Here is a 17,355-nt window from a genome sequence, read left to right on the forward strand (position 1 = left end):
CGACAACCACACCGCCCAAGGAGCGTGTCCAATGTATAGCTGAGATTTCAGACCGAAGTCGTGATGCTGGTTGGTTGGTTTGTTGTTTAACGCCGCTCTCAGCAATATTCCAGCTATATGACGGCGGTCTGTAAATATTCGAATCTGGACCTGACAATCCAGTGATTGGGATCGATGACATGCATCAACCAAGTCAGAGAGCCTGACCACCCGATCCCGTTAGTCGCCTCTTACGACAAGCATAGTCGCCTTTTACGACAAGCATGTGTTGCTGAAGACCAATTCTACCCCCGTTCTTCACGGGTCCCGAGTTGATGAGAACCCATGCAATCAGATTGAAGTAACTACGTCACAGTCAAACCGCTTCCCCGAAGGAACTTGTGTACAAACGTATATTCATTTATGATTATCAGTTAACCCATCCTAAGTCTAGTGCCAACATACTGCGACTGAGTGATGTGATAAATAGGCGATAATTCCCGACAGGCAATATCATGGGATATTTCACAACACTGCACGACCGGTATGCGAGGTACCGAGCTCAAGCCTATACCTACCCTTACTCTATACAAGGCGTTCTGGCTAGTTAGACGGGAATCCCGTTCATGACCGCCTGGCGGGCTGCGGCATGACGTTCTGGTAGAACTTGACATCAAACACTGCATACCGGCATTGCCTCTTGGACTCAGCATCTTTCAGTCTCTGCACAAAGTCCTCGTATGTTTGATCTAAAAAACAGCAAAACATGCAGATAGATCGGTGATATCCTTTATAGTATATAGCTATTGTACACTAGCGTGCTACCTCATAGATGTAAAACAAACGATAGCTTTCCTGCATAAACTCTATGTAGATGTGACAGTTAATTCTCGTCCTTCAAGTTCATTCACTGACGCCCCTACAGTGAGAGTAACAAATGTGTCACGCGTTGCAGTGGAGAGTTTTTGTTTTGTTTGGTTTGTTGTTTTACCCCGCACTCAGCAATATTCCAGCTATATGACGGCGGTCTGTAAATAATCGAGTCTTGACCAGACAATCCAGTGATTGATATCATAAGCATCGATCCACGCAATTGGGATCATAACATGCTTCAACAAAGTCAGCGAACCTGACCACCCGATCCCGTTAGTCGCCTCTTACGGCAAGCATAGTCGCCTTTTACGGCAAGCATGGGTTGCTGAAGACCTATTCTACCCCGGATCTTCACAGGTGAAGTCGCGATGTAGAGGAAATATTCTCAGAGTAATAATTTCTCATGCATGAAAAAGTTATATCCGAAATGAATCCGGAAACAATTATCTTACCCTACTCCAAGATGAAAAAAGACAACAAATAGACAGATGTAAGTTGGAGGTTTGAGTACTAAAACGTCTTCAACTGCTAAACGCTAAAATGAAAACGTGTTTACAAATTGACCAAGCATACAAGCACAAATACAGAGACAATGTCTAACGCGAGTCCTGAATTTTGATCAAGATTTATAAACATTTCGTAATTACAGCCAGCGATACGTTTGAATGATGCCTCGTTAATATAATCGAATAGATAATTAAAAACATTAATACTTGATCACTAAGACTTTCTAACGAGACAAGTTCATCACATTTGAAATTTGATCAGTGACGTCATATGTCATCTGACATTGCTCATGTGCTTGATATTCAGTTATATGACCAAGCACTGTGATGCTGACATACCAAAACATTCGCGCAACTATTCAAAATAAATCTTTCTGAGAAATGTCACTGAACTTGATGCGGCAACTATTCTAAAATCATTATTTTGTTATTTCCGACCTGCAAATGTGTTTATTGCGTGGTTAAACTAATGTTCAAATCAACATAAAAACATTATATCCAGTTAACTCAATGCTAAAAATGTTTTCAAACAGTTAAAATATTACTTAGTGTATTGATTAAGTCACAAAACAGTATATTTTTAGTGGATGTCACGGATGTACACTCATGAGAATAACGTCCCTTAGTCGTCCAATCAGCACGGGGAACGTGACGTCAGAAGTGATTCTTGCATCAAAACATCTGACTCTGAGTTGGCTGACGGAACAAGTTCAAGACCATTTATTTCGGTTGTCATTAAGTTAGATTAAGTTGCAACAATGCCTACACCACCAGAATCAGTGGGGAGGACTTTTAAACAACGGAAAAGCTTCGGTAAGTTCAAATATCCCGAGAGTGACCTAGCACCTGTTTACAACTTGGGTCCCACTGTCAAGGCTGTTGACAGCTCAATGCCACGAAAGATGTGATTTTTTTTCACCCTATTTGGTCCTTTGTAAACTCTTATTAGGCTCGATTGAAACAAAATGACAGTTAAATTATACTTAATAATATAAAGTTGTCTTTCTGTATTGTTTATATTATTTAAAAAACCCACCATGTCACTGACTGTAGGTTTAATCTAAATTACTTTGTAAACTATATCTCGTGATCTAGATCATTTCCCCATCATAGATCTATTTAAGAATGTATGAATTAAATCTTATAAAATCAAATGTTTTCACTTTTCCAGTGTTGAGCAATCTGTGTAAGTCGCAGAGAATGATAGATCTACATTAAATATCAATTTCTTTATAATGTTAGTAATAAATCTACATAGTTTGGATCACATTTTTTATTTTTTTATTTTTTACTGTAGTGTATAACCCAGTGAGCATGGTGAGATGACATTGATTTTGTTATTTGTATCGTCTGTATGTCCGCCTCCGTGGTTGGTTCAAGTTGCGTCTTGGTCCAGACATTGTACACTCGCTGAAATTGAAACATTTCATGCCTTTAACATGTTTAAGTTTAGAATACAAGATTAAGATACAAGTTATTGTTACATTAAACTACATTGTCCAAAAATTAATGTTTTTTATTTTAAACTTGTGAAGAGTGCAAGTCTCAATTTAATTAGTTAAAGCTGCTGTATATGATACATACGCACAGACCCTATCATTTGGCTCAACAAAGACGTATGATAAATAGTATGACCATGAGTGATTTGTCCTACTTTCTCTTAGATTAGCTATGTCAGTTAGCATGCTGTGCGTATTTAGTCTCCTGCCCAATTAGTCTGAGTTGTTAGCATTGGTTAGATTCCCCATTAACTTGATGTCTAGGCTGTTGTATGAGCCGATGGTGGTCCGAGTCATGCATAAAGTAAGAACAGTGACCTCATGACGAACTTGGCGCTGACCCTACCAAAGACCACCTACCTGCGTGTAGACGGAATTATGTTCGCAATGAAAGATTGATAGTGTGAATGACTGACAGCTTGTCAATATCTGCTTACCTGATCAAAGTTCCACAAACAAGACCAGATATAACAAGACATACATGACACATTGTCTGATATGGATACCTTCAACAGTTTACGCATATACAGGTCATGAAATCATGATGTGGCTGTAACTGATTTTTCACAATGATAATAATTATACAGGGCTCCAGATAACATTTTGAGCAATTGAGTTTTTACTTGAAGGTTTCTATTCTAATTGGGTTTTTACTTTTTTCATTGGGTAACCAATAATTTTTCACTCATCTATTCATCACTTTATTGGGTTTTTTTCTCCAAAAATTAGTAAACATTTTGAGATTTAATAAAAAAGGAAATAATGTTTTAGATGTACATAACGATTTTAGATATAGGCTTGACTCGGAAAGTAAATTAGCTCCGTTGTACGCATGTTGAAAAAGCTTCATTGGGTATTTACGCTTACTGTTTTCAAACAATTGAGTTTTTAATTTAATGCATGCGTTTCTGTACGCAAGTTAATTGAAAGTAATTGGGTTTTGAATAGTTTTGGGGGGTATTTTACGCAAATCCGCAGCTTATCTGTAGCTCTGATGATAATGATAACACTGATGATGATACTTGAATCATGTTAATGTTAGACACACAATAAACTGATAAAGCCAAAAGTGAAAAAATCTTGATCTGGAAAGCATGCTCGAGGAATGTCCCATTTTTATGCATATATCAACAGATCATTTCATGGAAGGAACAGACATACTTTCTTTTGTAACATCCTGGCACTTACAAGGTATTGATTGATTTGGATTAGCTATTTGTTTATGTAGTGATAAGCAAAGAACTGATTTAACAGAGTCACGGTGGGTTAGATCTGGGTAATGTGATAATTTGATATGTCTTGTTGAATAAGCAGGATTTGTAAATCAATACCTGCTTGAAAACCACTTGAATTGAAATATGGTCTTGTAAAAGCCTTGAAAATGCATAATATCCATTGAAAAGCCATTTAATATTACTAACCAATCCCCATCTCAAGTAAGTTACCTCAGAATAAATATATTTTTCCAAGGACCTGTTGAAATCTGTTCAAAACCTTAAAGCAAACAATTTGTAACTGCCACTTTTAGTCCGTGACCATAATAACCCTAATAAATATCTCTCTTTCAGTGATCCAGTAAGGTATGTTAAGAGTTGAATATGCAGAAATCTGTTAAATTTAACGGGAGGACTAGAACATGCAGAAGTGTACCATGTTTACATATGCAAATGGCAAATAGCTGGAATGTTGCTGAGTGAGGCGTTAAACAAAAAAACAAAAACATATACAAATGGCTGTAAGTGTAATAAAATATTCATTCAGTGGAAGATGCATTGAAAAGGCACTACATCTTGCTTATTGTTACTTTAACACCAAAATTGAAATAATGAAAAATCAATGACTGAATTAACTACTGCATTGTGCCATATGTTTTGTGTTGAATACAATACTACCATTTTGAGATTAATTATTTTTTAAGAAAAAAAGCTGTTCCATTGCTTCAAGTAAAATCTCTGCAGTGAGGATGGAAAAAAATATTTACAAAATGTCAATGTAACGATACATCTTGAGGTATAAGGTTACTAGATAGTAGGTTACTAGGTCTGTAAAAGAACTAATGACATTGGTCCTGTCTAATCACTGCTATGGAACATATTGTCAATAATTTGCATAATAACGAAGGCATATGGTATTCTCCACAATGACTAGGTAGTGGCACTGGCAGGTACATTATCATCATTGATTATAAGACAAAGTGATGTGATCCCTAGCCTGAGTGAGCAAACACATTGTGTTTCCCATAATGATTGTCTGATACAAAATGTCATGAATGAATGAATGAATGTTGACATCCATCTCCCCATGGGCAAGCAGCTGGTGTATGTGATGATGACGGTGAGCCACATGGTGTACAGCATACATCATCAGGGAGTCAGGACAGGTGTGACACACTTAACCACTCTGGTCACATTCAGATTAGGAAATGTATGACCTGATGATGTTTACCGTCAGTGTCCCATTACAGGATCTATACTGGAGCAAGTCTAGCACTTCTCAGTTATTAAATGGTTACTTGTAGGGCTGTCACAACATATTTACAGGATCTATACTGGAGCAAGTCTAGCACTTCTCAGTTATTAAATGGTTACTTGTAGGGCTGTCACAACATATTTACAGGATCTATACTAGAGCAAGTCTAGCACTTCTCAGTTATTAAATGGTTACTTGTAGGGCTGTCACAACATATTTACAGGATCTATACTGGAGCAAGTCTAGCACTTCTCAGTTATTAAATGGTTACTTGTAGGGCTGTCACAACATATTTACAGGATCTATACTGGAGCAAGTCTAGCACGTCTCAGTTATTAAATGGTTACTTGTAGGGCTGTCACAACATATTTACAGGATCTATACTGGAGCAAGTCTAGCACGTCTCAGTTATTAAATGGTTACTTGTAGGGCTGTCACAACATATTTACAGGATCTATACTGGAGCAAGTCTAGCACGTCTCAGTTATTAAATGGTTACTTGTAGGGCTGTCACAACATATTTACAGGATTTATACTGGAGCAAGTCTAGCACTTCTCAGTTATTGAATGGTTACTTGTAGGGCTGTCACAACATATTTACAGGATCTATACTGGAGCAAGTCTAGCACTTCTCAGTTATTAAATGGTTACTTGTAGGGCTGTCACAACATATTTACAGGATTTATACTGGAGCAAGTCTAGCACTTCTCAGTTATTAAATGGTTACTTGTAGGGCTGGGACGAGTCCAAATTTACCACCCGGGTACCCACCACGCTATCACCCGACCCTACCCGGATACCCGCTATATGTCTCAAGACTTGGGTGTAAAAAAGTCCGATTGGGAATAGTTTGACTGTAGCCCTGGAAAATGTATTTAGTTACACGTATAAAACGATCTGATCTGACACTGAAGTCAACTGAAGTTTTATCTTTATTCAAACCTGTAAAGGTCAGAAGGAATGGGTGCACAGTCAGAAAGAAATGCGAACAATACTGATTTGTAGTGTAACCATAGAGTTTTAGATAATATTTTTGTCAATAAACAATATATCACGTGAGTAACCACGGGTCCGGGTAGTCCTACTAACATGACTAAGTACCCACCCGACCCAAGTACCCGAGTTACCCGTTCCAGCCCAAGTTACTTGATCTAGCATTGTCTAGTGGTAGTGTCTGTTTACTGTTTTGAAAAACATAATTTTATTCATTTAATAATCTTGGTAATTAAGTATTAGATTTTGTCACTTCTGATAATGACTTTTTATCATGATTATCCATGTATGTTAACATTATGATAAGTTTAACTTTGTGTTAAAGATTATTGACTTACATTTGCATGCATGTGTGTGTGTATGTCAGACACAGTGTACCGACTCCTAGCTGACCAGTCCTTGTTTTATTCCCTTAATGCCGGGTGCCAGTCAGGGTAACAACAAGTACAGTCTTGTAGTATGATGCGTCTGGTGATTGTACCACCAAACTTTCTGTCCACTAGACCACGGGGGCAGTCTGTGAGAATATTAAGAGGGAGCATCATCAGTGATGGTGCTGTGTACGTTTCAAATATATTTGTTATGACCTTTTGTAGACTGATGAATGTTGAGCATTGTACGGTATGTACACATGTATGTCATTATCAGACAGGCAGGTGTCCAGTACATGCTTACACTATTTGGTGGGAATGTTGGAGTGTTCCTTATTATAAATATTTGGATATTTTATTTTTTATTTTGGAAAATGATGGTTCAAGTTTCACAAATATGTATCGTTTACATGGGTCGATTAGGAGATCAACAGATTGACCAAGGCTCCATTTTAGGCAAAAGCACTGAAATGAGGTTTAATCAAATATGTTAATTTTTAAGCAGCCTTATCATACTTGTCAAATGTTGTGCAGTATATGTTTGTTAGCAGCAGGCATCAATAGATAAGCAGGGGTGCTGCAATTCGCTGTGCAGATTTGCTGTTCTTGGGCATGCCAGAAACCTTTGATTGTTGGTTCGAATCCCGAGTTGCCCTGATTATGTTACTAGGTTTGTCAGTACCATTCCCACCTGATGGTTGTTTGCCCATTGTGGTAAAAGTCTGGGATATGCATCACTTTCAACTTTCCTCCCACTTTAAGCTGCCATGCCGTGATATTACTGGAATACTGTTTAAAGCCGCATAAAGCCCAACTTACTCACTCACGTATATATTCTTTCAGCAGTGTTTAGCATTGTTTACTGTAGAAAGGCCCTTCAGTGGTCCTGTGGTCAAGGCGGTGTGAAAGTGAACACACTCACTCACTATTGCTAAAAGCGGCGTGAAACCATATTCAGTCACTCACTTTAGCATTTGATGGCATGCTTCTGACATTGTCTTGTCAGTGAGAGGAGGGCTGGGAAAGTGTGTATCTTATCTGACATTGAACTACATCAGCATAGACCATGGACTTGTTTGTGATTAGATTACATTGTCAGTGATAAAGTTTGCCCTTGACAATGAAATGGGATCATTGTCATCCTCATGATGTTGATTAACTTGTAGCTTCAGTTCAGATGGGTCAATAAGCATGTGATATTGTATTCGACGTAATAAGCGCCCCGCTCTAATAAGCGCCCACGGTGACATTTTCTGATATATTGGCTGGTGAACAATCCCAATTAGCACCCCTTCCGATTTATCAATGTACACAAGACTAATTTATTCGCGTATAATACGCACTCGTGTGCTGTATGCACCCTTAATTATGAGCAATACAATTCTGGAAAAATATATCTGTCGTACATTAACATTTCAGGCTGTCAGCATAACCATGAAATTTATCTTTCAACTCTGTTTTTTTCTCACCAAAATAATATTCTAATAAGAGCCCCCTCTTTCTAATTTTGAGAGCGCCCTGAGCGCTTATTACGTCGAATACGGTATGTAACATCAGTTGACAAGGGATCATTAGAATATTACATTGTATTGATTCTGCTTGTGCATGATATGTAATAAATGTTTTTATAAGATGGCATGAAGTTTATGAAGCTGTTTATTTACTAGAAATTAACATCAAGTCCTCAACATGCTCAAACTGACTGGTGTCAACCCTGACATCTATTTATCTTTTCTTTTGCCCCGAGCTAATAAAATATTTCAACAAATAAAACAAGAAACTAATAATTAGTCTACCATGCTTATCATAATTTACTTGCTTTGGATTTAGGATGTTTCTGGTAAACCAGATCAAGGTATGTGCTTGTGATAGTCTTTTCAACAAAAGTACACTCAAATTATGTTAAGGTGTTTGACGTTTATTTTTATTTGAACAGCAATTTTTGCACGTTCTTAAAAATTTGGGGTTAGTTCATCTGTGAACATATGTGTCAGTTTGACCTTAACCATGTGGTGTTCTGCCGAGGAAGCTACCTTGCGGGATTCCTGCATTTCTTGATTGGTGCATTATATTTTGGCTCAGTGGGACATCAGGTGCTTTTCATGTCGAAAAACATGTCAAAAATATTTTACAGCACCTGGACAGCTGTTTATATTATTGAATGTAAACGCCCTGATTTCCGTTGTGTGTCTCACTTTACTATCAGTGCCTTTCATTTGCGTAAAGTCACAAATGGTCTAATCAGAATCACTCTTACACATTTTTGCAAATATAGAAGTCATATGGACATGCAATGGACGTTTTTTAATTGGTTCTTTTCAATACCTAATAAACCATGATTAAACAGCAAAATCCAGGAGCAGAGAATCCGATAAGGTTCAGAGATAGATCAATTTTAAATTTCTTTTCATTTTCAACTCAGCCTAAACTGCCTTCCGATAATGCCAAAGATTTTTCTGCTTCAAATGACCCAGGTGTCTGATAATTGCTGACCACAAGTAATATTAAGGAAACACATTTTGTGTATCGCTAACATTACTAGTGGACAGTGATCCTGCATGAATAACCTGCATATCGGGTTTGAAGTTTTAATATGATCTCTCAGAGAGTGGCCCCATAACTTTTGAAAATGACTCCATTGGGTCCCTGTCCCCACTTGTTCAGCTTCTAGGCAGAACACTGATCATCAGCTATTCAGTTATCAGACCTCGAGATAAGCTGGGTGTTTGCGTAAAATACCCGTTAAATAAACTGAAAAATGCAGAAAAATCAAATCCTAGCATATCAAATACACAGCAAAAACTATAAATACACTATTGAAATAATAATTATGCATATATTACAAATAATAGATAAAACGATTGTGTATCAGCTGATCGCCAAATTCACTTATTGACAGTTAAATTCGGAAAAACCTTGTGCGACAATCATACTGATAGATGCCAATTGAAAAGCACATCATGCCTAGTCAATGTACATGTTGTATCTTAAACAGTCGCTGATTGGTAATTAAACAATAGCACTGGCAATAGCGATTTAATAAAAAAACAACCCGCCTTTCTTACAATGCTTAGTTTTGCAAACAAAAATGGCTTCCCAGAGAGGGAGCCACAAGCAGACGCAGATTGGTATACTACTATTCACATAGTTTTAAATGATTTACAGGGATTGTTATGAAACAGGTTTTAATTTGAAATACTCAAATGTGAAGAAACAGGTGAGTAAATAAATTTTGAATAGCCACTAAAAACTGTGGATACGCAATTAAAACCATACCCCTGAGTAAAATACCCAAGTAACCAAAGGCTTATCTAAACCTCTGCAGTGGTTGAACTGTTTACTTTGTCATTTCTCCTAGCTGGAATCTGAGTTTCTTTAGGTTAATATAGTGCATAGTAAGCACTGAGGGAGTGAGTGAGTGAGTTGGGATTAACGCCGCTTTTAACAGTATTCCAGTTATATCGCGGCGTGTCAGCTTAATGTGGGAGGAAAGCCTGAAGTGATGCAGGTCTCAGACGTTTACCCCTTCGGCGAAACCCACGAGCACGGGTATGGTGCTGACAAACCTAGAAACGCAAGGGACGCAACTCTGCACAGCGAATCGCGGCGCCCTAGACGACTGGGCCACCCGTGCCCCCTAGTAAGCACAAAGGTTCTTTCCAATCACTGGGGTGGTCGGTAGTCTAGTGGTTGAAGCGTTCGCTCGTCATGCCGAAGACCCAGGTTTGATTCCCAACATGGGTACAATGTGTGAAGCCCATTTCTGGTGTCCCCCGGTGTGATATTGCTGGAATATTGCTAAAAGCAGCGTTAAACCATACTTACTCACTCACTCTTTCCAATCACCAATTATTGGTTTGCATGCACTGATCACACATGGCTAGCTGCCTCAAAGCTCATCATGTCATCGTCACGGTACACCCCAATTTCTCACCGACATAGATATCATTGAATGTCCGAGAGTCACACTGACGATACTGACAGTCCAGCTGCGACATGTATCATCTATTACTGCATGGTTGGATAAAGTTGAAATGCTGAAAGTAATGTATTCTAGAGTCAATCATGGTCAATATTAGAATAACAAAGGCAGGAAAAACAACCTCAGTGCCGTACAATATAGTCAGGAAGTAGCGCCAGATGTTAGAGATCACTGACAATAGAATATCGATAGTGTTGTATATGGTATTGTGTATAGTATTCTGATAATAGCTTGTGACTTTTGTTGGATATCTTAACCCAATATGGAATCTGCACATGATATATGTTGTTGTCAGTCTGTTAGTAGTCAGTAATTGAAGCACTCCATGGGGGTTCTGGTTTAGAGGGGCGGTCGGGTAGCCCAGTGGTTAAAGCGTTCGCTCGTCACGCCGAAGACCCGGGTTCGATTCCCAACATGGGTACAATGTGTGAAGCCCATTTCTGGTGTCCCCCCGGCGTGATATTGCCGGAATATTGCTAAAAGTGGCGTAAAACCATACTCACTCACTCACTCACCCACCCACACTCTCCCAAACTCACTCACTCATACACAGTGTGATACGTCCTGACTAATCAGTATGCACCACACAGCATTACTGGATTTAGTGTGTGATTAATCACACGTTAATGTCTCCTTTCATATTTATCATGTTCATAAGCATGGTGAAAAGGTTAAATATATTGATGATAAGGTCATTTAATAATTAAAATGCCCTGTCTGTACACAATGTGATGACTTTATATCCCCGATGTCTGTCTCTCGTGATCTCATGTGACCTACCGTAATTGCTGTATTAAGCACCTTCTGGCTAAATTCCAGACCAATCTGTAAGCATGGTAAGTAATGTAAGTGCTCCCATGTAAGACCGAACATTTACATGACGCTCCATCGTTTCTTGTGGGATACACATACTTACAGAATACAGTAGTGTAGAAGGGGTATTTAATTGCCTAGTATTAAACTGTTACCAAAAACGTTTTTATATCAACGTTTGTTCACTACTGCTCGATTGCTGGAAACACATTTAACTCATTGTGTAGGGTTTAAATAAGTGCTCCCTTTTGTCAGTTATACCGGTATAAGTGGCCAGGGCTTGTCTGGGTTTAGCTGAGGTCGGGTAGCAGAATACTAGTCATGCTGACACTCCTGACCCTGCCTGGTCTACTTTCTGCCCTTGTCGAGGCAGGATCAGGGATGTTGTGTAAGGGACGTTGTGTCAGGGATGTTGTGTCAGGGACGTTGTGTCAGGGACGTTGTGTCAGGGACGCTGTGTCAGGGACGTTGTGTCAGGGACGTTGTGTCAGGGACGTTGTGTCAGGGATGCTGTGGGGAAATGTAAGTGCATCAGGACTGCATGCACTACTGACTGATAATGCATCATTTCCAACAGCACTGTAGATAGGATGAACTACCTGGAAAACATGAGTGATAAGTTAACATTAGCCATGTTTCTGTGGAAAGAGGCTTTTAGTGAAGAGTGAGCCTAATTGAAAGGTTGAGTACCTGTTCAGCTTCAGATTAATCTTCTAACTGTTGTGGTGCTTGATGCCAGCATTTGTCAACATGCACCCATCGTTTATTAAGATAATGAATGTTTCAGTAAACATTGTGGGCAATTATAAACATTATTACTTGACCATTTGACAGAAACTAATGAATTTAAGAAAACAGTGTCTGATTTCCCAGCTTGCCCTGAACTAAGTGTTTAGGAATGTGAGGTCCCGACTTTCATCATATTGAGAAGTGCGCTTGTGTACTGTTGACATGATGGTCATAAATAGCTTTGGCTAAGGTTGATAAACAACTCTGTGCCGTGGTATATGTGACCTGTTTAATGTTATTCCATAGCCGTAATACATTTTCTGATGTATATATATCACTGTTATACACTGGTGTGTTTCACTTTGCAGCCACCAGAAAGGAAGAGGTGGAAGGGATCCGACTCAAGTTCCCCACCAAGATACCTGTAAGTTGCCTGGCAATACTAACTCATCACCATTGTAACATCATCCGGGGCCATCACGATATGTGTGAATGTCTACATTTTGAGGTCATTATATGCAAACTCTGGCAAATGATGATGAAATTGTTTGATTAGGATGCAGGTCCTTAAGACCAGTGTCATCTATTGGTGTTTATGACAGATATGTCCCAAGTAGGTATTGGAGAGGTCAGTGTCAGCTATTGGTGTTATGACAGATATGTCTCCAGTAGATATTGGAGAGGTAAGGTCAGTGTCAGCTATTGGTGTTTGTGACAGATATGTCCCAAGTAGGTATTGGAGAGGTCAGTGTCAGCTATTAGGGTTATGACAGATATGTCTCCAGTAGATATTGGAGAGGTAAGGTCAGTGTCAGCTATTGGTGTTTGTGACAGATATGTCCCAAGTAGGTATTGGAGAGGTCAGTGTCAGCTATTGGTGTTATGACAGATATGTCTCCAGTAGATATTGGAGAGGTAAGGTCAGTGTCAGCTATTGGTGTTTGTGACAGATATGTCTCCAGTAGATATTGGAGAGGTCAGTGTCAGCTATTGGTGTTATGACAGATATGTCTCCAGTAGATATTGGAGAGGTAAGGTCAGTGTCAGCTATTGGTGTTTGTGACAGATATGTCTCCAGTAGATATTGGAGAGGTCAGTGTCAGCTATTGGTGTTATGACAGATATGTCTCCAGTAGATATTGGAGAGGTAAGGTCAGTGTCAGCTATTAGTATTTGTGACAGATATGTCTCCAGTAGATATTGTAGAGGTAGGGTCGGTGTCAGCTATTGGTGTTTGTGACAGATATGTCTCCAGTAGATATTGGAGAGGAAAGGTCAGTGTCAGCTATTGGTGTTTGTGACAGATATGTCTCAGGTAGATATTTGAGAGGTCGGTGTCAGCTATTGGTGTTTATGACAGATATGTCTCCAGTAGATATTGGAGTGGTAAGGTCGGTGTCAGCTATTGGTGTTTATGACAGGGGTGTATCTACTGCAGGTGATTATGGAGAGGTAACGTCAAGGTCAGCTATTGGTGTTTATGACAGGGGTGTATCTACTGCAGGTGATCATAGAGAGGTAAGGTCAAGGTCATCTAATGGTGTTTATAACAGGGGTGTATCTACTGCAGGTGATCGTGGAGAGGTAAGGTCAGTGTCAGCTATTGGTGTTTATGACGGGTGTATCTACTACAGGTGATTGTATAGAGGTAAGGTCAGTGTCAGTTATTGGTGTTTATGACAGGGGTGTATCTACTGCAGGTGATCATAGAGAGGTAAGGTCAAGGTCATCTAATGGTGTTTATGACAGGGGTGTATCTACTGCAGATGATTATGGAGAGGTAAGGTCGGTGTCAGCTATTGGTGTTTATGACAGGGGTGTATCTACTGCAGGTGATCGTGGAGAGGTACCACAAGGAGAACCAGCTGCCCGTGCTGGACAAGACCAAGTTCCTCGTACCACAGGAGCTCACCATGTCACAGTTCGTCACCATCATCAGGTAGGTTGACGTTAGTCCTCTCTGTGCTGTTTATGGCTAACATGCCTGAAGTATTCCTGTGAATGGAGACCTTATGTCCTTGTTTATTTTCCACTCATATGTATCATACACACATCCAATTTGGGAGTTAAGAGTATTTAGAGAAAATGCACCCTGCAATGATCAGTAACAAAACTCCTATTTTCACTTGAGGTGAAATCTTGGCTGGTTGAGAGAGAAATATCAAGTTTAGTCAAAATATCAGTCAAAATATCAGTGTACTTACCTGTAAACTTAAGGTAGAATGTTGTATAAGGTTTGTGTGAATTTGTGGTAATGTATGGTAATCATTTATTACTGTATTGACCCAGATTATAATCACAGTGATGGATGAAGCCTACATTTATCAAGGAAAATATCAGCTTGTGGTACATCTTTGCTATTGCATGTCATACACCATTTGAAAGGTCCAATCCTACTACTTATACACATGATACATATGATACATATGATAGTTATTTTTATAATTGATTTAAAACTTATCAAGTTTGTTTTTAATAACACTGTAAGCTGACACATATATCCTCGCCAGGGGTATTTTCGTAGTTGTAACATTCGTTTTTATTGGATAGAAATTGGTTTCTAATGATGCTTTTTTGCCGTAATCTGCTATAAGGATCGTGATTGGTCGAATTCAAGCATGTGACCTAAGACAGCTAATCAAATTACATCAATGGTAACTTGTTTGACTTACATGATACGATTACACGAAAAGATGGAAATCATTACATTTTGATTATGTCAGTTATTTCGCGATGGACCATTTTAGCTGCTTAAAATTTGTCTGAAGTTCCATCTTTGATTTGGTTTTGGTTTGTCATGGTCATGTTAGTTTAATATAGAATTTTAGTGGTAAGTGTGTTTTGATTCTTTTGAGCTGTTGTGGGATAGCCTAGAGTTTAGTGTACATGCATGTAGGACCTATGTTCAAGTCTATTCATACTTGTGAAGCCCTTGTCCCCTGCCTTGGACCTGCTGCAGCAGTATATCTCCGGTCAATATTTAACATGGGTACAATGTGTGAAGCCCTTTTCTGGTGTACCCCGCCGTGATATTGCTGGAATATTGCTAAAAGCGTCGTAAAATCATACTCACTCACTCACTCACTCACTCAATATTTAAAAATGTTTCTTGTCTTCAGGAACAGGATGTCCTTGAACGCAAACCAAGCATTTTATCTGATCATCAACAACAAAAGCATTTCCAGCATGTCATCCACAATGGCAGAGATCTACCGCGACGAAAAGGACGAAGATGGTTTCCTCTACATGACTTACGCCTCCCAGGAAATGTTTGGGGGGCCATTGAAAACAGGGAGATAACTCTTCACACAACAGGGAGATAACTCTTGACTAAAATCATAAGTGCTGGAAATTGTGAGGAACAAACAGGTTTCATGTTACAAAGTCTGCAGTGGAAACAAAACTGTATAGCCTATCAGCTGTAGACTTTCTGTGATAGAGGTCTTTCTGATGGTGAAACTGTTGTATTATCTGACTCTCTCTCTTCCATATTTGTTATCACATGGTCGTATTTCAATGCAGTCCCTCTATTCCCGTATTGATCTCATCATTCAATGACCAACATCATCTTCTGTTCTGTCTGTTTTGTGAGATGTTTTACGTGTATGTACATAGGACCAGGTTTAAGGCAATATAAGCACGTTATCTATGTAGATAAGATCTGCACCATTAGCACCTGCACATGTTGTAAACTTTGAAAATGCATGAAGTGCTATTACAGATAATGTTAATGTACTTATAACTTAGAGTCAGCTGTTACTCTTAATACAAGTCGGTCTAAAGTTTCTGTTTCAGAGTGCTGAATAACAGCACTTAAGTTAAGATATCAATGTGCTCTATTCATCACCTCAAGTTGAGCCAAGATGTCTCCTAGTTGTATTTAGGAATACTTGGGCAAGAAGAGGGACCAAAATGTTGTTTTTCAATTATTTGTGTTTGTTTGGAAGCTTGAAATAATATTAGGAAGTGTTGCAAAAATATAAAAAAATGTATGTGTATAATTTAATGTAGAAATCTTTGCAATAATCTATGAATGTGATGTTTTGGGTAGCTGTCTGGGGCCTTGTGACTTAAGTGCCTGTATCGCTGTAGATGCAGCCATTATGCTATAGTAATACACTACTGAACTGATGTCAGGATTTATGTAGGAGTTCAATCTCAGCGCTCTTCGCAGGCAAATTGGGGAATAATCATTATTTTGTCAAAAATTGGGATTTTTCAAACTCATTTTCAGAGGTATAATTCAATGCAGTAATAATAACACTAAGCATCAAATCCTCTTCCACGTTATGGGTCCCATTATCTTGGTGAAATACCTCTACACAGTCATAACATTAGTTATAACAATAATAACAGGAATTGGGTAGTTTATCATTTCATTTTGGTATTGACATTTGCCACAGACTTAAGTCCGAATACGCAATATGTATTCACCAGTCTCGTGAAACCAAAGCTCTTTACCCTACTTCATCTGTCCTGAGTCCAACACCTGCGCAATAATTATGTAGCTTGTATGAGAACAGTTAAGTGAGTTACCTCCCTTTGCAGACAGTTTTACCAGAACGTGTGGATGTGGATTGTGAGGGACTAGCCACGTTATGCTGGTGTCAGGGATGGTTATATTTGTATATACACCAGGAAATCCAGGGTTGGATAAATGGGATGAAGTATCGATCTTTAGTTTCTTCTTGTTTTCATGTGTATTTTGACAAACAACCCACTGTATTCCTAAAGGGGAGTTTATATTTTCATTATTGCTGTGGTAGAAAATGTGATATTGGAGTTCCTTGATGAAAGATCCAAAGTGGTATAAAAAGGCCTATTGCATATTTTGTGAGGAGGTTAAGTTGATCTGAATTGCCTTGTTACTGAACAATGTATGTGTGCATGGCAAGTGTTTTGCTATTCCGTGGGTTGGGGTTAATGTTTGTATTGGTTATTTCACATTCAAGAGGAGTTACCAGTAAGTGATTGTTTGGTTTAATCTATACTCTGAAGTACATAATTTATTGTCAAGCTCAAAAGATTCCCAATGTATACTTCTTAAGCAAAGCAATCTCATTAAAATCAGATCTTAGTTCTCGCTACCGCTAAACAAAGATCTGAGGACATCCCATTACGGGTCACGTCAGACCGCCCTT

The 17,355-nt window shown here is 38.8% G+C and overlaps 1 protein-coding gene across 1 annotated transcript; it reads left to right on the top strand.

Moving 5' to 3' along the window:
• The first annotated feature begins 1,997 nt into the window (after positions 1-1,997).
• On the top strand, positions 1,998-17,014 carry LOC124119194 (microtubule-associated proteins 1A/1B light chain 3C-like). The gene is made up of 4 exons (XM_046481632.2): positions 1,998-2,171; positions 12,583-12,638; positions 14,047-14,153; positions 15,334-17,014. Exons 1-4 carry the CDS (start codon positions 2,117-2,119, stop codon positions 15,512-15,514), a joined length of 399 nt encoding a protein of 132 aa, XP_046337588.1. The 5' UTR covers positions 1,998-2,116; the 3' UTR covers positions 15,515-17,014.
• The last annotated feature ends 341 nt before the right edge of the window (positions 17,015-17,355 follow it).

The sequence above is a fragment of the Haliotis rufescens genome, unplaced genomic scaffold (assembly GCF_023055435.1).
Source record: "Haliotis rufescens isolate VD_foot unplaced genomic scaffold, xgHalRufe1.0.p SCAF_73, whole genome shotgun sequence".
Classification (NCBI taxonomy): domain Eukaryota; kingdom Metazoa; phylum Mollusca; class Gastropoda; order Lepetellida; family Haliotidae; genus Haliotis; species Haliotis rufescens.